General features: G+C 37.5%; 2 protein-coding genes across 3 annotated transcripts in view; both read right to left on the bottom strand.

Annotated features, from left to right (window-relative positions):
* LOC133419677 (carnitine O-palmitoyltransferase 1, liver isoform-like) overlaps nucleotides 1-1,456 on the bottom strand; it is a 29,978-nt gene extending 28,522 nt beyond the window's left edge. For both annotated transcript variants that reach the window (XM_061709033.1, XM_061709034.1), the window contains exon 1: nucleotides 1,340-1,456. The gene's annotated coding sequence lies outside the window, so the exon portion shown is untranslated. The remainder of the gene's footprint in view (nucleotides 1-1,339) is intronic.
* A 2,020-nt stretch (nucleotides 1,457-3,476) lies between these two features.
* Nucleotides 3,477-21,052, bottom strand: LOC133419175 (serine/threonine-protein kinase BRSK1-like). Its single transcript, XM_061708205.1, is given in 20 exon segments — nucleotides 3,477-5,951; nucleotides 6,916-7,005; nucleotides 7,332-7,542; nucleotides 7,883-8,006; nucleotides 8,121-8,169; nucleotides 9,584-9,692; nucleotides 9,694-10,221; nucleotides 11,177-11,237; nucleotides 11,756-11,909; nucleotides 12,462-12,559; nucleotides 14,238-14,402; nucleotides 14,537-14,568; nucleotides 15,467-15,613; nucleotides 15,745-15,813; nucleotides 16,279-16,312; nucleotides 16,581-16,697; nucleotides 16,988-17,128; nucleotides 18,205-18,290; nucleotides 19,439-19,533; nucleotides 19,643-21,052. Coding segments are annotated over 20 exon segments (2,595 nt in total). The 5' UTR covers nucleotides 19,728-21,052; the 3' UTR covers nucleotides 3,477-5,751.
* Between the last annotated feature and the right edge of the window lie 1,429 nt (nucleotides 21,053-22,481).

The raw sequence follows: 22,481 nt of genomic DNA, 5'->3' as shown, positions 1-22,481 counted from the left end.
CTTTGCATGTGCCACAACCTCAGTCAACCTCAATCAAAAAAGAAACTTTTTTTAAAACTCCCATCATCTGAATTTATGATGCTCCAAAGAATGGGCGATATTTTACCATTTACGATAAACCGTCAAAAAAATTCCCCACGGTAAGAATTTGTATCTCACGATAAAAACGATAAATTGAGGAAATGAGCCTGAAAGAAAGAAAGAAAGAAAGAAAGAAAGAAAGAAAGAAAGAAAGAAATGAGCCTGAAAGAAAGAAAGAAAGAAAGAAAGAAATGAGCCTGAAAGAAAGAAAGAAGAAAGAAATGAGTCTGAAAGAAAGAAAGAAAGAAAGAAAGAAAGAAAGAAAGAAAGAAAGAAAGAAAGAAAGAAAGAAAGAAAGAAAGAAAGAAAGAAAGAAAGAAAGAAAGAAAGAAAGAAAGAAAGAAAGATTCCCGTTGATGACACTTTTTGTATTGGTATTTTTTTTATCGTTATTGGGTTAAATGCCAGAAATTATCGTGATACATTTTTTTTCCATACCGCCCATCCCTACTCCAAAGATTAAATGTGATTTCATGCGTTTTAATGAAGATCTTTCTTTGGAAAGTTACTTAGAAAAATATGAGTGAATGATGTCATATGTTGAAACTTGCAGAGGACCTGTAGATCATATAACTATTGTCTACATTCTTGTACTTGGAGGGAAAACCTTTACATATGAAGCTATTTAAACCTAGTGGCTTATGCACTGTGGTTTTTGGCTCAGACACGTTTAAGTGCAGCTGGATTTGCTCACTTATTTCATACAAGCAGTTAACTTGTAACTCCTGGTGGCTCAAGTGTAAACTGTATACAAGAACATTAAGCCTCAAGACTATATTTCTTACTGGATAATTCACAGGAAAGGATAAAATATCAGTTTGCACAGCTAGTATCTGTTCATACACAAACACAAAACAAACATCTTCATTCTTCCAGTCAATCCAAAGTAAAATACAGCAAGTATTTTTTTTTTTTTTAAAGAGCCTCAGCATAGAATAAAGAGCACTATTTCCAAATGACAAGATCATTGGGCTCATTCTTATGTCGGAGTAGTACTATGAGCCGACTTTCTGCACTCGCACTAACAGGGTTGATGGAAATCAAAGCTTTATAGTTTATAGGGTTTATAGTTTATAGGGTTTATAATACAGCAGGATTTGCAAAAAGGACGCTAGCTGATGCTAGTGCTGACTAGCCCAGCGCCCAGCCCATTATGTAAACGATTGCTGATAAAAAAAAAGAGGCTAAGCAAAGATGCGACGATTGGTGTCTTCAATGCAACGAAAAAATACCGTCATAGGAAGCCCTTAAGACTCACCTGTGGTTGTTTACAGGGGAGAACTTTGCAGAATTGTGGAAAGCAGTGACAGACTATGAAGTTGTGCCGTCGCGCTGATGCTGCTGGAGCTTCCTCCTCCGCACGCTGGCGCGGATGCGCGGATGACGCCTTCACGCACCCTCGGAATTTTTGCAATCACGAAAACCCTGACGATGTGATTGTTTCAGAATAGTTTGAACGCATTTATGTATTTTGTGATTTATTTTTTATGCAATAATCTGACATTAACTGAAAAACAAATACCTTTTTGTTTTTATACCGTTTTTTGTAATTTAATGATTGAATGATGTAATTGAATGAATCTGTTTGCTAGTGTTGGAGTACCAACCTGTGCTGTTGTGCTACGGAATTTGATGTACAAATTTATATGTAGAGTAGCCTATCTAACTCTTTAAATAGCATTATCATCTGCTTAATTAATCCTGCACTCAGTCAGGTTCACATCTAAATTGTGGAACCACTGGCGTTCATGTCTCTACACTTGCGCCTGACACTGTTTTCTTTTTGTGTCACTGTTGTTTTTAAGTCTTCTGTATTGTGGTTTTTGCTGTCTTTTATATCATAGGTTTTTGTCTTTTATATCGTGTATGTTATATGTATAATTTTTTATGGTACTATGGACCTCTTCTCGTCTTTAATAAAGTGTAAAGTGAATTGAATTGAAATTGAATTGAAATGAATGAATGAATGAATGAATGAATGAATGAATGAATGAATGAATGAATGAATGAATGAATGAATGAATGAATGAATTTTTATTTCGAACATGTATATAGAAAATAAAAATAAAAAAATAAATAAACAGTAACATCTTCATATTCACATATGTTCGAAAAAAGGAGTAGGAAGAAGTATACACTTTTTCCTAGTTCCTACCCCTTTATAACTCTATGAATTTACATTATTGTTAATATTATATCTACACAATATCCATATAAATATAGTCTATATAAATACTACGTAAACATGCCTATTACTACATAATTATCCATATAAGTATATAGAAAATATAAATATTACATAAATATTATATCAATATATAGAAAATACAAATATTATATAAATCTATATAAATATACACTATATAAACTACATAAATATCCCTATAAATATATGCTACATAACTAATAAATATAAATATAACATATATTACATAATTATAACTATCCCTCTCAACATATAATATATACTACATAAATATCCACATAGATATCTAAACATATCTTAAGCAAGTATAATATACCTTTTTCCCTATTTTATTTGTTTCTCACACTCCTCATTAACCCATTTCCTCTTCCATATACCTGTTTATAAATATTTTTTTGTATCTCTTTTTAAACAGATTTATGTTAATACTTTGTTTCATTTCCTTCTCCAAACTGTTCCACAGAATCGCTCCACAGTTCGATATGCACATGCTTTTCATTGTTGTTCGTACTTTATGTTTTCTAAAATGTAGTTCTCCCCTTAGATTATAGCCCCTTTCTCTCTCTGTGAACATTCATTTAATTAATTAATTTAAAAATGTATTAATTAATTGTTTCAACCGGAAGAGTTCTTCATCTTACCAGGCAGAGGTGCTGTGTGCCAAGAAGGCTTAACATAGTATTTTCCATCTAGAGACAAAATCACAACTGTATAATTTGTATGTTTCTCTGGTATCTCTTTTTACTTTGAAGCGTGGGTCCTCAGTAAAAACTAGTGTGTACTTTCATGTGTTCATGTTAAATACTCTTCTATTCTGGCCCACTATTTTAACTGTTTTGCACAGCAAAAAGTCAGTTAGATAGATTTTTCTAAAACTGTGTGGTGGGATAAGTTCAAATTCATATAAAGAAATCATTAGATGCCATTAAAAGTGACAGAAAAACAGGATCTTGGTGAGTTAAAGTCCAATGTTTTTTTTGTGCTCTCACTTGTATCCTTAATAATGACTAGTAATTGATTTACATTCTTTTAACAACTTATAGTACACTACGCAGTGCAACTGTTTGCACCAAATAGTTAAACAATCTCAAGATGAATGTAAGGCAAAAACAAACACTAGTTTCAAATGAAAAACAAATCTTACCCAGAAACTAATGAGACACACATATGAATTTAGGGTTTATTGTAATCATAACAATAAGGTGGATCTCTCTTTATTTTGACCATCAGTTCAATCATAATTGTTCTTTTTTTTTTAATCACAGGCAATAGTTATAATAGTGCACTTTTTATAATTAAATTATGATACAGACATTTCTTTTTTTTAAACACCTTATTCTACTGACCCTTATGAATGGAGAATAGTTTACAATCTTAGCCAGAGTTGGGTCAATGAAAGTGAAAGGGATGTGACAGATGAAAGTGATGAAGGTGAGCAATCATAAATTGTGTAGGGACAGTGAAGCAAACAACTTTGTACATTTTCTTTGTGACGATGGCTACACAACAGAGGTGAGGAAGCAGACAGGCAGGCCAAAGGGAGTAGGCATGAAAGCAAGAGATGAGGCGAATTAGCAAGCATTCGATGTGTGTGAGAAATTCTGTGCCTCTTAGGGGTTTGTCTTTTGATAACTGATTGGATATTACTGGGTTGGGCAACATCTCTGCACGCAATCAGCGCAAAAATACAACTGCTGCAAAGTTTTCAGCTCCCTGTCCATTTCACAGTCATCAATCATGCCACACACAAAGTCCAGTAACCAGAGATATGCACGATGAAAACGGATGTGAGATACGGACAAATATCACATAAAACAGAAGATGAGAGACTTATTAGCACTGCTATCAAAGCATTTCTTTTGTATTAAATGAATAAATAAATAAATAAATAAATACATAAATAAATAAATAAACAAGTCAAGAGAAATACTAACAAAAAATTGGTTAACCTACACACAGCTATTGTATTACTGTGTATCTTTCCGACAACATCCTGCACATTTGTTGCATATTGTGCTGTATGGAAGACTGGTGAACAACACTGACTAGTCTGACAGAGTACTGGAGTAGCACGTGAATATCCAAGGTGCTACGTCTGTTCGCAGAATGCTGTAATACTCAGTGTTGAGCGCGGGTGCAGTGATGGACTACTTGGCTTATTGGTGAACACTGGAATGAAGCGTTGGGAGATGCTTGCATCCCATTTTTGAATTGACACTGCAAGCATTTTAAGTCCGTCATTATGAAAATGTCCACTGATCATTGATAAATGTTCTTTTTTTTTTTGTCCTTTTTCTTAGAAGTCAGAATGTGAAGACTATGGAAACAGGAGACAAGTTCGACAAGAAAGATGGTTTCTGTTTGATCCAAAGGCCGGTAACACTCGTCTCATTCAGTCTGAGCACAAACCGCTCTGATGAGCTTCAAGGACGTATTCACACATCACGTTTTTTCTTATAGTAGTGTTCATATTTCCGTTCAAATCAAGCGTATTTCTTCAGAGTAATGAGGGTCCCATGCAAAATCTTAGCTGCATTGTTTCATATTGTCTTTGATTAAAACGAAAATATAACAGATTAAAAAAAATATAATTTAACTCAAAATGAGTGTTTGCCAACAAGCATCGGATAATCTTCTCCTTTCAAACATTGTGTTTTAGTTGCTGTCCTTAGTTACTGTGCTACTGACATCCTCAAATGAAACACATAAACATAAATAAAAACAGTTATTTTTTTCACATTCACTTACTTAGCTTACATGTTTCCTTTACCTCAAGAGATGACACTGGTGAAATTCCAGGATGCAGTTTTTCTTGAGAAAAAAACAGGACCGTTTGTTCGTCTCGTCACAACTCACTCAGGTGGTAGCATGTTGCTAATTCTTTAGGTTCATCTGCTGAGATGCATTTATACTTCTTTCAGTGTGGACTAGTATATGCATGTTGCTTGATAGTGATATGAGAGCACTGGTTAATTTAAAGAGTAATCTTGAGAACCATTACAAGACCACTACTTCTTTTTGGTGTCAGATACTGTATTACAATGATATGGTAAACTAGCCTATCTGGTCATGTCGGCATCCTTTAGCAGGCTGGTTTGCTTACTGGCATGCACATAGCACTTCAAAATTCAGTTCAATCTGTGAAGTTGTGTCTATGATGGATGGATACCCAAACCTCATTCACATGTATTTTTTTTTTCCATTAAAGGCTGGTTCCTCAAAACTCTTTTCTCATCTAAGGGTAGGACTCCTGGTGATCCAAAAGATCAAGAGAATGTTGAGTTGAAATAAAATGCATGATGAGGGGGAAAGGCTCAATCCTTGCTATAGTCAAGCAACTTCAATAACTTAGTCAAGGAAGAATAAGAGTAGCTCATGGCTTGCAGGGATACTTGTAAATGAAGTTCTACTATTTATTTTCTTGTGTTGTTCAGGCATCCTGCAGCATGGTCTCACTTTCTATCCTACGGTTGGGATTGGGTTCCGTTAGAGGACAGCAGTCGGGTTCTCTCTTTTGCTGAACCTCTGCGCTGCAGAACTCCTCCACTGCCTCCTATGCCTCCTCCATCAGCTCGGTCTCCCCAGTCGCACCTGTCTCCCCCACCCTCAGAGCGCCGCGAGTTTTGGCGGGTGGGGGTCCCGTGGGGCCGGCTGTTCTTCTCATCTGGGAAGGGATCAGGAGAGGAGGACAGGAAAGTCACTCTTAGAGTATACACTCTTCATAGGTTAACACGTAATGCACAAGTTATTAAAATGTCACGCTAGGGCTGGGCGATATATCGAGATTTTAATATATATCGATATATTTTCAAACGCGATATGGTATGAGACAATATCGTTTATATCGATTTAAAAAAAAAAATATATATATATATTTTTTTTTTATGATTATTTTGTGACAAATTGACTTGAATGTTTTATTTGAGATTTGCACAAATGTTTTGTTATTTGCACAACTGTCAACCTCAGTGGAAAAGTCTGCCTGTTACATTGTATTAATTGCACAGTGTATTTTAATTTAATTGTTATGCAGGAAAGGGATATTTGTTTTATTTTATTCAAGAAGCATTTTTATTCTATATATGCAGGCAGTTTATTTTTATTTCATTTGTTTTATACATTTTGATATTGTGCAGACCTCTGTTAATAAAGGAACCTGTGTGACATTTGGCACGAGGCTTTGTATTAAAACTGACTGTTTTTTTAGGGTTTGCCTCAGAAAAAAATGAAGGTAACAGAGATGCTATGCTATAATGCTTTGGGGGAAACCCAAATTATGGCACAGAAAAAATATCGATATATATCGAGTATCGCCATTCAGCTAGAAAATATCGAGAATCTGACTTTTGGTCCATATCGCCCAGCCCTATGTCAAGCTAAGAATGAAGCAGTTAGCAACAGAAATTATCCTGATCCTACACAAACCACTGCAATTACGATTCCTCTCTGCAACAAAGTTCTGACTCAAATTAAAGGCATCTTCAAGAAATAAATGAGGTGTTAATTTGTAAATTTGCAAACAAGACTTATTAAAAAAGCACCAATATCTCATCAGTGAATAAGAGTGTCTTTGTATGTTCCTAAAATGAAGCTTCTGGGTTTGGATTAGTGCGTATAAGCAGTCTTACCAGATAGGGCTTGCACCAGCGGCTGGTCATGAGAGCTGAGAAGCTGAGCTTGAATTGTTTCCACCACTCGTCTGAACCTGCGACTCGGGCCTTAGGATGTGCCAAAGTACACACATGTAACTTTGCTGAGATTCTCGTCCAACAACAGTGTTATAATATTTATTTATAATGTCAAAATTTGTGTCACTATATCTGATATTCAGCATGAAAACCGTAAAATCTTAATACTTTCAAACAAATGTCATGATTTTTTTTCTTTAATCTCCCCACTAGACAGCAAACAGACATGCTTTCTGAAATGTCAAACTACTGCATTTAAAACAACTGCAATAAAACTATGAATGCTGTTTATTTTCTTCACAATTCAAATGTTTAATCATTTTATAATAAAATAATAAACAAAGGGTGGGGCTTGCCTGATATAAGAGTGAACGTCACGCTGTAGATTCCGGTCTCCCTCCTGCTCTCCCTCTCTGCCCTCTCCCTCTCCCTCTCCCTCTCGCCCTCGGAAAAAGCAATGTCCACCTGGAACTTGACGGGCTTCTGAAAGACGGAGGGACCGCCGGAGGACTTGTACTCGGCCCGAAAGCTGGTCTGAGACAGGACGCTGTGGCTGAGAGACGGGATCTGCGTGGTGGGGAGACAGAGAAGAAGCAGAGAGACCGACAGACTTACGAGGCAGGAGAGGTATGGGGCCAACGTGAGTATAGGGAGACAAAGGGTGAGGGTGAGGAGAGGAGAGAAAAAGAGTGAGCCTTTTCGTGAAAGCAAAGTGAGCCATCGAGCCAAGAGCGAGTAAGAATAAATTAAAAAAGATGACACAAAGAGAAAACTGAAATAATGAAAGAAATGTGGTGTCCAGAATGAAAGTGCTTGTGAACATGCTTCCGCTTGAGAGCCATGCTTTGTGCAAACAAACTTTGATAGCGAAAGGCGTGAAAGATAGACCACATCATCAGATACTCACTGACAGGAAAGCGTGGACAATGTCAGCTTTGACAGAACTTAAAGGTTTGTCTCTGATCACCACAAAGATCTGCTCCTCTTTCTCCAAGCCAATGAAATTTCCGAACCACGACTTCTTAGCCAGCCTTGTATACGAAGAGAAAAATAAATTCAGAAAATAACAGGTAGAAGTAAAAACACCTGAAAAAAAAGAAAAAACCTCAGCAATGATTAAGCAAAAAATAGAAAGTGTGACTTACTCCGGGCTGGATTCTGGTGTTAGACTGGACATGTCTTCTGATGTAGGAACTGGCAAAACAAATCAGTATTCAAATGTAAGTTTGTCTGTATTACTAATTTCGCAGCTGCAAGCCAAAGGACACATAATTAACACTTTAAGCTGGAAATTAGGAATGGGCGATATTTTACCGTTCACGATAAACCGTCAAAAAAATTCCCCACGGTAAGAATTTGTATCTCGCGGTAAAAACCATAAATTCCCGTTGATGACGTTTTTGTGTACAACGTACGTGAAGGAAGGAAGGAAGGAAGGAAGGAAGGAAGGAAGGAAGGAAGGAAGGAAGGAAGGAAGGAAGGAAGGAAGGAAGGAAGGATATGAGCCAGAAAGAAAGAAAGAAATGAGCCAGAAAGAAAGAAAGAAAGAAAAAAGAAAGAAAGAAATGAGCCAGAAAGAAAGAAAGAAAGAAAGAAAGAAAGAAAGAAAGAAAGAAAGAAATGAGCCAGAAAGAAAGAAAGAAAGAAAGAAATGAGCCTGAAAGAAAGAAATGAGCCAGAAAGAAAGAAAAAAGAAAGAAAGAAAGAAAGAAAGAAAAAAAGAAAAAAAGAAAGAAATGAGCCAGAAAGAAAGAAAAAAAGAAAAAAAAGAAAGAAATGAGCCAGAAAGAAAGAAAGAAAGAAAGAAGAAAGAAAGAAAAAAGAAAGAAAGAAAGAAAGAAAAAAGAAAGAAATGAGCCAGAAAGAAAGAAATGAGCCAGAAAGAAAGAAAGAAAGAAAGAAAGAAGAAAGAAAGAAAAAAGAGAGAAAGAAAGAAAGAAAGAAAGAAAGAAAGAAAGAAAGAAAGAAAGAAAGAAAGAAAGAAATGAGCCAGAAAGAAAGAAAGAAAGAAGAAAGAAAGAAAGAAAGAAAGAAAGAAAGAAAGAAAGAAAGAAAGAAAGAAAGAAAGAAAGAAAGAAAGAAAGAAAGAAAGAAAGAAAGAAAGAAAGAAAGAAAGAAAGAAAGAAAGAAAGAAAGAAAGAAAGAAAGAAAGAAAGAAAGAAAGAAAGAAAGAGGGATAAATTCTGGTTGATACGTGTTTGTGTAACAAACATGGCGGATCTGAGTCATTACAGTTTTGCAGTACAGGTGGACTCATTTAATTGGTTTTTATCAATTCAATTTAATTGTAGTTTGGTGTAGTTTAGTAGCATTTAGTATTCTTTTAGAGCAGGGATTTGGGGGCTCCAAAGACTGAATGTGGTGATAGATTTATAGTTAAAAAGGTGGAGTTGAATTGGTATTTTTTTTATCGTCATTTTTATCGTTATCGGGATAAATGCCAGAAATTATGGTGATACATTTTTTTAGTCCATACCGCCCATCCCTACTGGAAATTAATTATTCAAGGACACATTTTGAAAATAATTTTTTTTTAAACCATTCCATACCAGTGTGATAAATACACAAGAAAACACAGATAACACTATGGCTAACACAGAGGAGCTACCTTGTAGTTTACGGCGATGGAACCGGGGTGAGCCGAGCAGGTTGTTCTTGAAAGAATTGAGGCGAGTTCTCCAGTGGGCAGAGCTGCTGGCCGCCATGCCGCTTCCCCCCTCCCGGGCTGGAGGGCGGCGTCAACGACAGCGAGCCCACACCTCCTCCCCCCTCCGCCCGCGAGGAGGACGAGGATGAGGAAGAGGAGGGCGGGGTAGAGGAAGGGTGGTGAGGGTGGTGGACAGGGGTGCCCAAAGGTGTGGGCAACGGAGAGCCTTGGGGGGTGACCTGCGGCACAGAGTGGGCAGAGTTTGGGTAGAAGCTCTTAGTCACCGACTTCAGGACAGAGGACGAAGGGAAGAAGAATCGGGGGATTGGTGAAAGGAGCGGGGAAGGTGAGGGTGAGCGGGAGGATGGGTTGTGCAGAGGCAGAGATTTGATGGGCTGCAGATGAGGGCGGTCGGTGGGTCCCTTGTTGGGCAAGGTCTGGGTCTTTGGGTTGGCGGGAGCAGCTTTGGGCTTGTCTTGAGCCCGTGCTGCTGAGCGAGGAGTGGTGGTAGCTCCTTTACTGGACTCCTTTGTAAGGGGGGAAGCGGTGGCAGAAGTGACATCTGATTGGCTGAAAGTGAAGACGGGGCTCTGATAGGACTGAGGAGTGGGTTTTTTGGGGTGGGAGGGGGGGGTGAGAGAAATGGAAAACAAGAAAGAGAAGGGATGGAAAATGAAGAAAGAATGGAAATGAATACCATGCTTAATGACAGAGTGCATCTTGTGAATAGTGAAAGTGCCAAATGCAATTCTACCAGTGCTGATAATGAAAAGATTCAGTTTTGCTCCCTCAAGTCTTTTTATAAGTGATCTTTGGATGTGAGGGTTTATCGGCAGTTGTGACAGTGATGGGTTAAGAATGCAGAGACACAGGACAGTGGTAGTGAAGGTGTTACTGCATTTTCAAGTAGTTCTGAACATGAACACACTAACAAAGCAAACAGTTGAGGTCAGCTGTCTATACAACTGGCTATAAAAGGACTAGTTCACACATAAAGAGGAAGATAAGTGGCATGGACAGAATAAAATGTAAACTTCTTACTGGATAAAAATTTTGATTTGAGGAATTAATGTTTTGATAATGTGTCTGAAGACATGAATGTATGATTTAAGTAGGTGAGTGGATACTTTTTTTAATTGCTTAATGTAAAAAGGGGGAAGATCCATAGAAAATGCTGTGAAAATAATTGCAGTGATCCATGTACTTTACAAAATTACTAAGCAAGTAGTAAAAATAAGTTAATAAAATAGCGTAATAGTTTCGATGACAAAAAAACCTACACTACAATATGAAACTAAGATAGAAGCATGCAAAAAAGGTATAGTATACTGAATTAACGTTATACTGAATCAAAGTTAACAACCTATTAAAATCCCCAACTGAAGGCCCTAACAAGTTTGGCATTGCTGTGTACTGCTAATTAATTAAAATGGAAGTTATGGTATATAAATGTGCATTGCTGGAAATTCAGTACTTTGTAATACATGTTCATACTATGTTTAACAGCAATAGAGAAACACTATACAGTTGTTAAAAGTTAGCCATTAGTCTTACCCTGGGACTGCTGAGAGGGCTCGAGGAGAGACCACTGGAAGCTCCACTGACTGAGCGAGACCTAAAAAAGAGGCAAAAATAAGTTATAACCAACAAAAAACTGATTAAGAAAGAATTATTGGGGTCTTGATAGAGTTCATAGCGAATGTACTGCATAGTAGGGCTGGGCGATTTTGGACAAAAATAAAATCCCAATTTTTTTCTCTGAAAACCCGATTTTCGATTTCGATTTTTTTGGTAAAACTACAAAAGACAATGGAATAAATTGTTTCAAATATTTTATCTTTATTTTTTAAGAAAAATAGCAAACAAATTTCCCTATTGGGAATGAAGTGCAATTGAAAGATACTGTAAATCCTCCTTGAGTTTAGTAAAGTGACAACATTTACAATTTTCTTGACCAAACAAAGATGACTAGACGAGTTCTGTCTGTAATGCAGCCAGCTGCAAAAAAGGAAAATCGATTTTCCGATTTTCCTTTTTTTAACATCGTCTTGATTAATAAATCCGATTTAGATTTAAAATCGATTAATTGCACAGCCCTACTGCATAGTTTAAAAAATAACAAAAATAATATACCTCTGGCTGTGTGCAGCTGTATCCAGAGCCCTGCGGGGCGGGGTAGGAGACCCCTGCTCAGTAACACTTAGCACTTCCAAGCTTTTTCTCTCAGGACGGCAGCGGCCATGGCGCGTCAGCATCGGAGAATCAACACGCTTTCGAGGAGGGTCCGCTGAGGAAAAACCCAAACAATAGATTGCAGATTTTAGCAGTTCAAAACTTATACTAAAACTACCTCGTTTAACCGAATTTTGATGGTGGCTGCATTGTTGAAGTGCTGCAAAAGATTCAAATAAATCCTTTAACTCTGTGTAATTATTTTTGTATTTTTAAAAAGGTTGACATTATGGAAGTAGTTTTTCCACGAGTCATTAAGTCCCTGCACCATCTGTGATTGTGATAAACCCGGCTTCATTTGCACCGGCAGTAATGCTACGTTCTCCTGGCTCTGAGAAATCCTGCAGATGTCCTGTGAAGTTTGGTGTTAACTTCGTAAGGGAAAACACCATCTTACTCTTGTTAATACTTCAAATTGTTCAGCATTTACTGCACTTTATAAAGTATGTATAATGCAATCCTTTAATCTATTTTAAGTAAAATCCAATGACAACGCCCAGAGGTAAGAGTCCAGATTCAGAGACATGGTATAACTGTTTTACTGAGATAGACTGAGAAAAGAGGCTTCTTCCCTTGAATGGATTCCTCCTGCCCCCTTATGACTGACCTACGTCATTGCGTGGAGGCAGGTCCTCATCCTCATAGCTCGGGTAGCGCTCCTTCCTGTCCAGCAGTAGGTAATAGATCATTTTCTCCTGGTTTTCTCTGAGACACACAGAGAAGAAAAGAAAGTCAGTGGGGAAGCCAAATAATATTAAACTAATATTTAGCAGATAACTACATGTGATTAGGTTAGATGGTCTTTACAAAATAAATCGCTCTACTTAACTTTAACTGTGTGCTAGAACAGGTATCTGAATGTGTATATACTTACTGTGCTTCGTTAACTGTTCTCTTTATTCAGTGGTTTGATGCCCCAAGGGCTAAATATGGAGTGGGACGTTTCCTGCTTTTTTTCCTAATAGAATTTAATGTGGATTTATGATTTTAAGAAAGGGATCAGTATGTCCATTGCATAACCATTGTACTGCATATTCTATTACCAATACACAGGTTGCAAACTTATCTTCCGATTGTGATTTCCAGCTTTCTTAAAGGTTTGACCTGCCACTGCCAATTTTTGTCTGATTCCAATTTTCTGTAATCAACCACAGTCATTAGCTTAATCAGCAATGAAGGAACGCCAAGGCTCCGGGCTGTGTTCTCTATAGGCTTTTAAGCCTCTTAACCTTTGTTAGCTTTATAACATTGAACATGCTTAGCAAGATAATGCTGTTTTAAGTGTTGGATTAAGTTTGTTGTCCAAAATGCTTTGGTTGTTGCTATTCTATGAGGGTTTTTGTTGTTGTTTTTTTGTTTGTTTTTTTTGCCTTACAGGCTGTACAAATGACTTCCTTTACATTTCTGTGCTCTTAATTAAAAACTTCCACCATATTCTCTCCAGAGATTTGTCATCATGGTGTACTTACTGATGGGGAAAAATATGGATTTCTTAGTATTCTAGGCTGATTTTTTTTATTTAGTCTAAGCGAAAAAGATTAGACTAAATAAGTAAAATAGAGATTTTCAACGCATACTGTACAAAAGAAAATAACCCAGTATGATTATGCGAATATCAGCAATAGTGGTGAGTAGGGCTGGGCGATATATCGAGATTTTAATATATATCGATATATTTTCAAACGTGATTTGGTACGAGACAATATCGTTTATATCAAGAAAAAAAAAAAATTATGATTTTGATATAGCTTATTTTGTGACAAATTGACTTGGATGTTTTATTTGAGATTTGCACACGTTTTGTTATTTGCACAACTGTCAACCTCAGTGGAAAAGTCTGCCTGTTACTGTCTACATTGTATTAATTGCACAGTGTATTTTAATTTAATTGTTATGCAGGAAAGGGATATTTGTTTTATTTTATTCAAGAAGCATTTTTATTCTATATATGCAGGCAGTTTTTTTTTATTTCATTTGTTTTATACAGTACATTTTGATATTGTGCAGATCTCTGTTAATAAAGGAACCTGTGTGACATTTGGCACGAGGCTTTGTATTAAACCTGACTGTTTTTAAGGGTTTGCCTCAGAAAAAATGAAGCTAACAGAGATGCTATGCTATAATGCTTTGTGGGAAACCCCAATTATGGCACAGAAAAAATATCGAGATATATATCGAGTATCGCCATTCAGCTAGAAAATATCGAGATATGACTTTTGGTCCATATCGCCCAGCCCTACTGGTGAGACGAAAATCAGTCACCCATCACCAGCTTTGATACATTTCTTTATTTTATCCCACTTATTTATTCCTGTTTAGATGTTCCCTGTTATAAGTACAATCAGCCAGTCAGTGTGATTGTCACATACTTAAACATACTTACTCTTCGCATTGCAAATCACGTGTAAGCTTAACTCTGTCTCGGAAACATCCTAGCGAGTGCATGCTGTCCAACACATCTGGGTCCAGCTCAGTCAGGGACAAGATTCGCCTCACACACACTCGCCTGGGAGGAGGCTGCTCAGGACATGGCTCATTACGACCACCACTATGAGCCAAATACACGCATGGAACCCGACAAAGCACATAGGAACAACACAAAAGTAACATGTAAGATTAAATATGATCCAACATCATTTCACAACAGTAAAATACCGTACAGGAAAATGAATGCATACTCACATGTACCAGGGATGTTTCTGGATGGCCTCTAGCTGCAAGGGGTGACAGGACAGATGGGGCTATTAGTTCCTACAGTCAGTTAACAGCCAGATGGCCACGGAGCTGTGCTGTGCAAACACTTTTTCTTTTTTCTTTAAAAAAAAGAACCTGGTGCAAATGTTGTCATTTTTAAAAGCTGTATTTCAAAATGACAATTCCCAACATTGTTTATTGCATGAGAGAATTAAAATTAAAACAAAAGAATTGAACAATTTTTACCAAAGCAGAGATAATAGCCAGTGTTGTTTCCTCATTTTTCTGTCATAAAAAAACACATCTTATGCATATTTTATTGAAGTCAAACATTACATTTTTTTTATCATGAGGGTTCTTTACCAGCAAAGCAAAAAAAACAAACAAACGAAAAAAATAAAATAAAAAAAGAGTTTTCATTTTCCTGAGGTGCAGTAAATGCAGCATGATTTGAAGTTGGGGGCGGAGATAAAAATAGCTTTGCTGGATAATTTCACTTACAGCTGATTCTGTGATGTAACATTACCCTGCAAATCTGAATGGCTCACTGAATTACATGTTTTCAAATAAACTACAAGCAGCCCCACGGTCAAAGTTGTTTAGGTCAGTTTTTATCTGGCTTAACATATCTACTTCTATGCATTCTGGCACAGACTATTTTTTATTTCTTTTTGTACTTTTTTTAAGAAAATATACACTTCAAAAGGCTACAGAGCAGATATGACAATCAAAAAATATTATAATTACCATAAAAAACTTTAAACAAGCCAATTAAGGTCCTCTGTTTATTTACCCTAGATTAAATAAAAACCCCTGCATAATTTAAAACCGAGGTGTAACTAATAATGATTGATGATGACTCAATGATTTCCAAATATTGTCTACACAAAGTGTGAAATGATGTGATCAGTCACGTACTGTGAGCCTCTTCTCAGGGTTGACCTCAATCATGCCTTTGAGCAAGGACTGGCAATCAGGAGGAATGAAGTGGGGCATGTGAAACACCCCGCTCTTCACCTTTTCCAGTAGCTGGCGCAAATTGTCATGGTCAAAAGGCAGGGCACCCTGCAGGGGTGGGAGAGAGGAGTAAGGAAAAACGACAGAAAAACAGACATGAGAGACCCAAATTGGCCAAAAAAGGAGATGTATGCCAATTAGACCCATTTACAAAGTGAAAGCATGACTAAAATACTGACCACCAGTAGGGCAAACAGGATGACCCCACAGCTCCACACGTCTGCTCTTCGTCCATCATATTTCTCCCCCTACCAAAGATAAAATGCACATAGGTTTTAACAGTTAAAATAACAAATGATTCAAAATAAATGCCATAATTCACTAAGATCCTTTGAACTAATTTAAGGATTATACAAGATTATGCACTGCCCGAACTTCTATCAAAAGAAATGCTGTAATCCGTTTTAACTCCTTTAGTCACTCAACCCCGGTGCTTTGAAACCAACATTTCATTAATAAAAATATATAATCTTAACTCATATTGCTGACAGCCATAAAGAGTCATGCTAACTAAAGAGTGTCATTAAAACAAAAACTGACTTATTTAACATTCCTTTGAGAGTTTTTGCATGTGTCTTTAATGATTTTAAAATGCTCAGCTCATGCAGCTTTATCTATTTGCCTTTCAAATAATAATTAATTTCTATCTTTTTTGAATTTTCATGACAAATAAGTACATTTGAGGAAGACTTGTATAAGCGCAGCTCACTCACCCGTATAACTTCAGGGCAGGCATAATGTGGCGATCTGAAATCAAAAGGATGTTGTACTATAAGAAACACTATGCTTATTGATATTGAGACAGCAGCAAAGGTAAAGCACTATATATTAAAAAAAAAAGGTTAATTTCATTTGTTGCATGCACTCTTAATGCGCCATTTTTAGTCTCTGGTAGTTATTGCAAAAGTCTTTTCTTACTAAATACATGACGTAAAATGCATCAACTTCCTATATAAAATGCAACACATTTTCACAAATGAAAATATTTCTGAATTTACACAGAGCTGAGACTCACCCGCAGCTGGTCTCTAAAAGACTATCCCCCACCTGTAGGGAGGCCATGCCAAAGTCAGCAATACGAATGTTGTTCTTTTCATCCAGGAGCAAGTTCTCCGGCTTCAGGTCTCTGTGACTGCAAAAGTAAAACACATACCATTAATGCCACAGTAAAAGGAAGACTTGTATGCCACAGTGCAGGTTATGACACTTTGCCTTCAAAGTAACTGCATGGGTTTGCAAAAGTGTCATTTATAATGGCTAAGACAACAAGGTTGCAAGTTTCTCCACTCATTTGGTCCTGAATTGTTTTATTTATTATTTAAATGTGAGGGCTCATTAGAGCTTTGTAAGTCAGCAGAGAAAACCTAATAATCATCCTACATATGGCCATCATATAATAATCACTGCTCTGTGCAAACGGACCAGATGGAATGACTGTGGCAGAAGTCCAAAGCAGAGATGATCTGCCTGAAGAACTTCCTGGCTTCTTTCGGAGTTAGCCGACCCTTTTTCACCAGGTAGTCAAAGAGTTCTCCCCCTGACACATGCTCCAACACCAGGTACCTGTCCACAGATGAATACAACAGCACAACTTAAAACTGTCATCTTAAAAAAGTAGGTAAACAAATATGAAATGTAATTAATCTATCCTAGCAATCTCAAGATCATTACATAATTGAATTATGGTTAAATGTATTGTGCATAAATCTATTTGTCTCATATATGTCAGAATTATACTGATTATATTTGTATAAGATCATTTATATATATTTCTTATATTCAAATGTCTGAGTATTTACAATATTATATGAACGAAGAACATAAAATAGTTTTAAAACGCCCAAGTTTTATTGTAGTTATTTGTGGGATTTAATATTTGTAAACTTGTGAACATTCATTTGTTACAACGATGTTGTAATGTTTGAGTCCATTTGAATCCACAACAACGACTGTATTCAAGTTCAGCCCACCTACTCCAAACATTCTTGTTTTTCAGTTGTATTACAGGAAATAAAGATCAAACCATTTTCAAAAATGAAATTTACATTAAAGTTAGCAAATTCTTTTAGTCTGACCATCCTAATTTTCTCTTTGATACAAAGAATACGTCTGGCTCCTTTGGATTTCCTTTGAAAGGCACTACCAATGGACGCCCAAGTTGTTGCCTCTGGACACCATTGGATAGGCAACACAACCAATCAGAAACATTAAGCATATGATGTAGGCAAAGCAAGACTAGCATCAAACAAACACATCCAAAACAGTGCTTAGTGGAGTAGGAACATTGGTGATTAACTGTTTATCCGAGGTGTTATTAGCAATGCTGCAGCCATCTTGCTTGTTTTGAGCAGTGGCTCTTGGGTCCTCCTGTATAAATTGCCACATAAAACCCACCCGCCCCCTTGCGATTGGTTCAGTACATTCTGTACCGGCAGAGATAGCTATTAATGGGAGGGGTACCACACCCATTTCACAAGAAAGAATTTTCAGAAATTGAATGGGTGTGGCTGGGCAGGCTAAGATTTTGTGCCATCCTTCATTTATATTTAGCTAGCCTATACCTATCTCACTCCAAAGATCAGTACTCGGCTAGAAAGCATGCAGGAGCAAGGCTCATCTGAATGCAGGAAAAAACTCACAGATATTTGTTATTCTCGTAAACATCATGCAGCTTCAACACATGCGGATGCTCAATCAGCTTTAGAATGGCAATCTCTCTCTCAACCTAGTTAGACAGAAGAGAATGTTAAAAAGAAACAGACAGAAACAAAGGCATCAAAGCTGCACACACAAGCTAGTCAGTAACATTTCTGAAGCATCAGAAGTGAGGTTAATTAACCAATAAGAGTTGATAAATATAGAGAATATGGAACGGTTTGTTTATAGCTTATAGTAGGCGATAGGAATGGGCGATATTTTACCGTTCACGATATACCGTCAAAAAAATTCCCCACGGTAAGAATTTGTCATCTCGCGGTAAAAACGATAAATTCCCGCTGATGACGTTTTTGTGTAAAGCTGATTTATGGTTCTGTGTTAAATCGCCGCACAACGTACGCAGGAAGGAAGGAAGGAAGGAAGAAAGGAAGGAAGGAAGGAAGGAAGGAAGGAAGGAAGGAAGGAAGGAAGGAAGGAAGGAAGGAAGGAAGGAAGGAAGGAAGGAAGGAAGGAAGGAAGGAAGGAAGGAAGGAAGGAAAGAAAGAAAGAAAGAAAGAAAGAAAGAAAGAAAGAAAGAAAGAAAGAAAGAAAGAAAGAAAATGAGCCAGAAAAGAAAGAAAGAAAGAAAGAAAATGAGCCAGAAAAGAAAGAAAGAAAATGAGCCAGAAAAGAAAGAAAGAAAGAAAGAAAGAAAGAAAATGAGCCAGAAAAGAAAGAAAGAAAGAAAGAAAGAAAGAAAGAAAGAAAGAAAGAAAGAAAGAAAATGAGCCAGAAAAGAAAGAAAGAAAGAAAGAAAGAAAGAAAGAAAGAAAGAAAGAAAGAAAGAAAGAAAGAAAGAAAGAAAGAAAGAAAGAAAGAAAGAAAAAAAGAAAGAAAGAAAGAAAGAAAGAAAGAAAGAAAGAAAGAAAGAAAGAAAGAAAGAAAGAAAGAAAGAAAGAAAGAAAGAAAGAAAGAAGTAGTTTAGTAGCATTAAGTATTCTTTTAGAGTAGTGTTTTGGGGGCTCCAAAGACTGAATGTGGTGATAGATTTATAGTTAAAAAGGTGGAGTTGAATTGGTATTTTTTTTATCGTCATTTTTATCGTTATCGGGATAAATGCCAGAAATGATCGAGATACATTTTTTAGTCCATACCGCCCATCCCTAGCAGGCGACATACAAAATTAGCACGGTTATCCTCAATGAGAGCAACAACCTCAAAGACGTCATACTGTACCTTCATCAGGACTGACTCAGACAGCTTCTCTCTGTTGACTATTTTGATCGCTACCTTCTGACCCGTAATGCAATGGACGCCCAGCTTGACCAGTCCTGAAAGGCAATGCAAAATAACAGGCAGATGCATGAAAGATTTGAATCAATCCTATTAAAAAAAGGAAAAAGTTGTATTTGATATTGTTAAGCTGGTACATGTACCCACCTGTCTGTCCCTTCCCAAGAGTCTTCTCCAGTCGATAGGGCCCAACATATTGAGCTGACTGACTCAGAGACAGTTCCTTACTCATATTGCTCTGACTGGAGGCTAAACACACCAATATAACTAATACTGCAGGGTGATTATTGCAATTAATGTGATATTGTACAGCTTATACAGAAGATCTGGGTGGATTACAAGACGATGCTCTACTTGGAGGGACAGCCTTTTATTTCAGGGATTAACACAGCTATTCTGAATTTACTAACATGTAACATGTAAAAGCACGTATCTACAACACATGGATGCCCAGATGAAGGTTGTTCACATGAACCAAGCTAGATATTGGGGTTTTATCCGGACCACGGTAAGCATGACATTAATATTTAACATAACAGCTTGCTAATGATGCATTAAAGCAGAGAAATTGAGATGACAATAAGGTGCAAAGCTGTTTTTTTAAGCATTAAATACTGACCACTACCCTAAAGATAAACATGAGAAGGCAAACTACTTCAATATATGAGCTTATTTTGTATAACTTGTCACATGTACAGCGTTAATGGGGGAGGAAAAACCTTGAAATGAGCAGCTTTTCACGGTTCACGCCATGTGCTGCTCAAGTATTTGCAGAAAACGCCTCAATGCACACAGTAAATGTTGACGCCGAAAGAATAACCAGTGTATTTGAGTGTCGGCCGGGCCTCTTTTACATGTGCAACTACATGCTATTGTAGCCAGCTCGGGCTAGCTCTCACGCACCGCCTGTCAGAAAAACCCACACCGCCTCAACTTTCTGGGCATCGCTAAATGGTCGTTTTCATCACACGGCCGCCACATCCCCACGATATTTCGACGTGAAACGCATATCCCTCGCCAGACAAGCATCTTTTAGCGTAGTCGTCCCCCTCCCTGCCTCCCTACATCACTGCAAGTAGCACATCACAGCATCTTCTCCTCTCTCCTCCTTCCTCGGCGTGTCCTCCTCCTCCTCCTCCTCCTGCTGCTGCTCGGCGGCTGCACAGGTGGAAGAAAACACAAGCAAAACCCCCTTTTCCGCCCTTTTTCGCTTCGGATAATAGTTGAGGCAAAGGCCCCTGGTATGATACTCCGTTTTCTTGCCGTAAATCGATATTTTCTCTCTCCCCTTCCTTCCTTCCTTCGCCCCACTCACTCGCATCAGCATCCGGGTCTCACTCCCTCTCCATCCTTTCTGCTGCTGCTGCTCTCCCCCCGCCCTCCTGCACGTCCTGCTCCTCCCGATAGTCTTTTCCTCACAATATTATCTATGCTCGTCTTTTATTTCACCTCGGCCAACGGGCCACGCCGAGTACCGCAGCGGACGCCTCCCTCTCTGTTATTATTATCCCGGAAAGTCTCGGTAAACGTCGGCGTTGATGGGGCGCCGCAGCTGCTGGGATGCGCTCAGGGTTGATTTATGGTTCTGCGTTAAATCGACGCAGAGCCCACGCTGTAGGGTACGGCGTACGTTGCGCGTCGCCGCGTACTCTACGCCGTATCATCTGCGTTGGTGTAACGCGGAACCATAAATCAGCCTTTAGGCCCATGCAGTCTGACGACAACACTATGTGATCTGCAGAGTTAGGGCAGATCCATGGGGTGAAGCTGTGGAATAAGTTACCTCAGTGGCGTCAATTCAGTCGAAGCTGAGGTATGGCAAGGTTTTGAGTCACAGAACTTAACTAGAGTATCAATCAACACGTCCAGCAAATACTCATCACAGAAGTCTGCCATGTAGTTGATCTGTGTGGTCAAGAACATTGGAACTTTTTCAAATGCAGTCTCGCTCACTGCAAAAACTCAACATCTTACCAGGAATATTTGTCTTATTTCTAGTTAAAATGTCTCATTTTTAGTCAAAAGAATCTCATTACACTTAAAACAAGAGTCGTTACTAGAAAAATAACTTGTTATTTGACCATTTTCACCTGTTTCAAGTAAATTTTCACTTGAAATAAGTAGAAAATCTGCCAGTGGAACAAGATTTATCTTCTCATTGCAAGCAAAACAATCTTGTTCCATTAGCAGATTTTTCTACTTATTTTAAGTGAAAATTTACTTGAAACAGGTGAAAATGGTTGTTTTTGAGTCTTGTCTTAAATGTAAGGAGATTTTTTAAAAAAAGAGACTAAAAATTAGACATTTTAACTAGAAATAAGACAAATATTCTTGTTAAGATTTTGAATTTTTGCAGTGTATAATAACTAGTGAAATCGATCGTGTTGTTCTTATTTGCATTTGTAGTTATTCCATAAATGTATTTAAAAAAACAAACATTTACATTTAACCCTTGAAGCAAAGGTGTGGCGGCTGCCATACCCAATTGACGCCCCTGGGTGAAGCTGTGGAATAAGTTACCTGACAACATCAAAGAAAGTAAAAATATTGCACAATTCAAAAAATAATTTAAAAACAATACTCTGGATATTTATAGACATGGTGGTATATAATCACGATTTTGGGGGAAATTGAACTGAATCTCTGGTATTATGTTTGGTATTGGCTGTGTATGTGTATTTATAGGTATAGGTGGTAGGTATGTGTGTACATGTGAAAATCTATGTGTATATGTATGTGCACTGTATATGGGTGTAGATGCAAGCATGAATGCATCAATGTGTATGTGTGCGTATATTGTATATGTTATATATGATTTGATCGTCTAAGGTTAGGGCACCTATAAGCTTGATAGCTTCAGCCCTAACCCTTTTCGGTCAGACCTGTGTACCCTTTTTTGTTTTGTTGGAAGGACTTTTTATTTTTTTGCTGATCGAAATAAACAAACTCAAACTCAAACTCAAAGATTGCATGCCTTTTTTGTAAC

This window comes from Cololabis saira, chromosome 19 (assembly GCF_033807715.1).
Source record: "Cololabis saira isolate AMF1-May2022 chromosome 19, fColSai1.1, whole genome shotgun sequence".
Classification (NCBI taxonomy): domain Eukaryota; kingdom Metazoa; phylum Chordata; class Actinopteri; order Beloniformes; family Belonidae; genus Cololabis; species Cololabis saira.
This window is presented reverse-complemented; position numbering and strand designations above follow the sequence as displayed.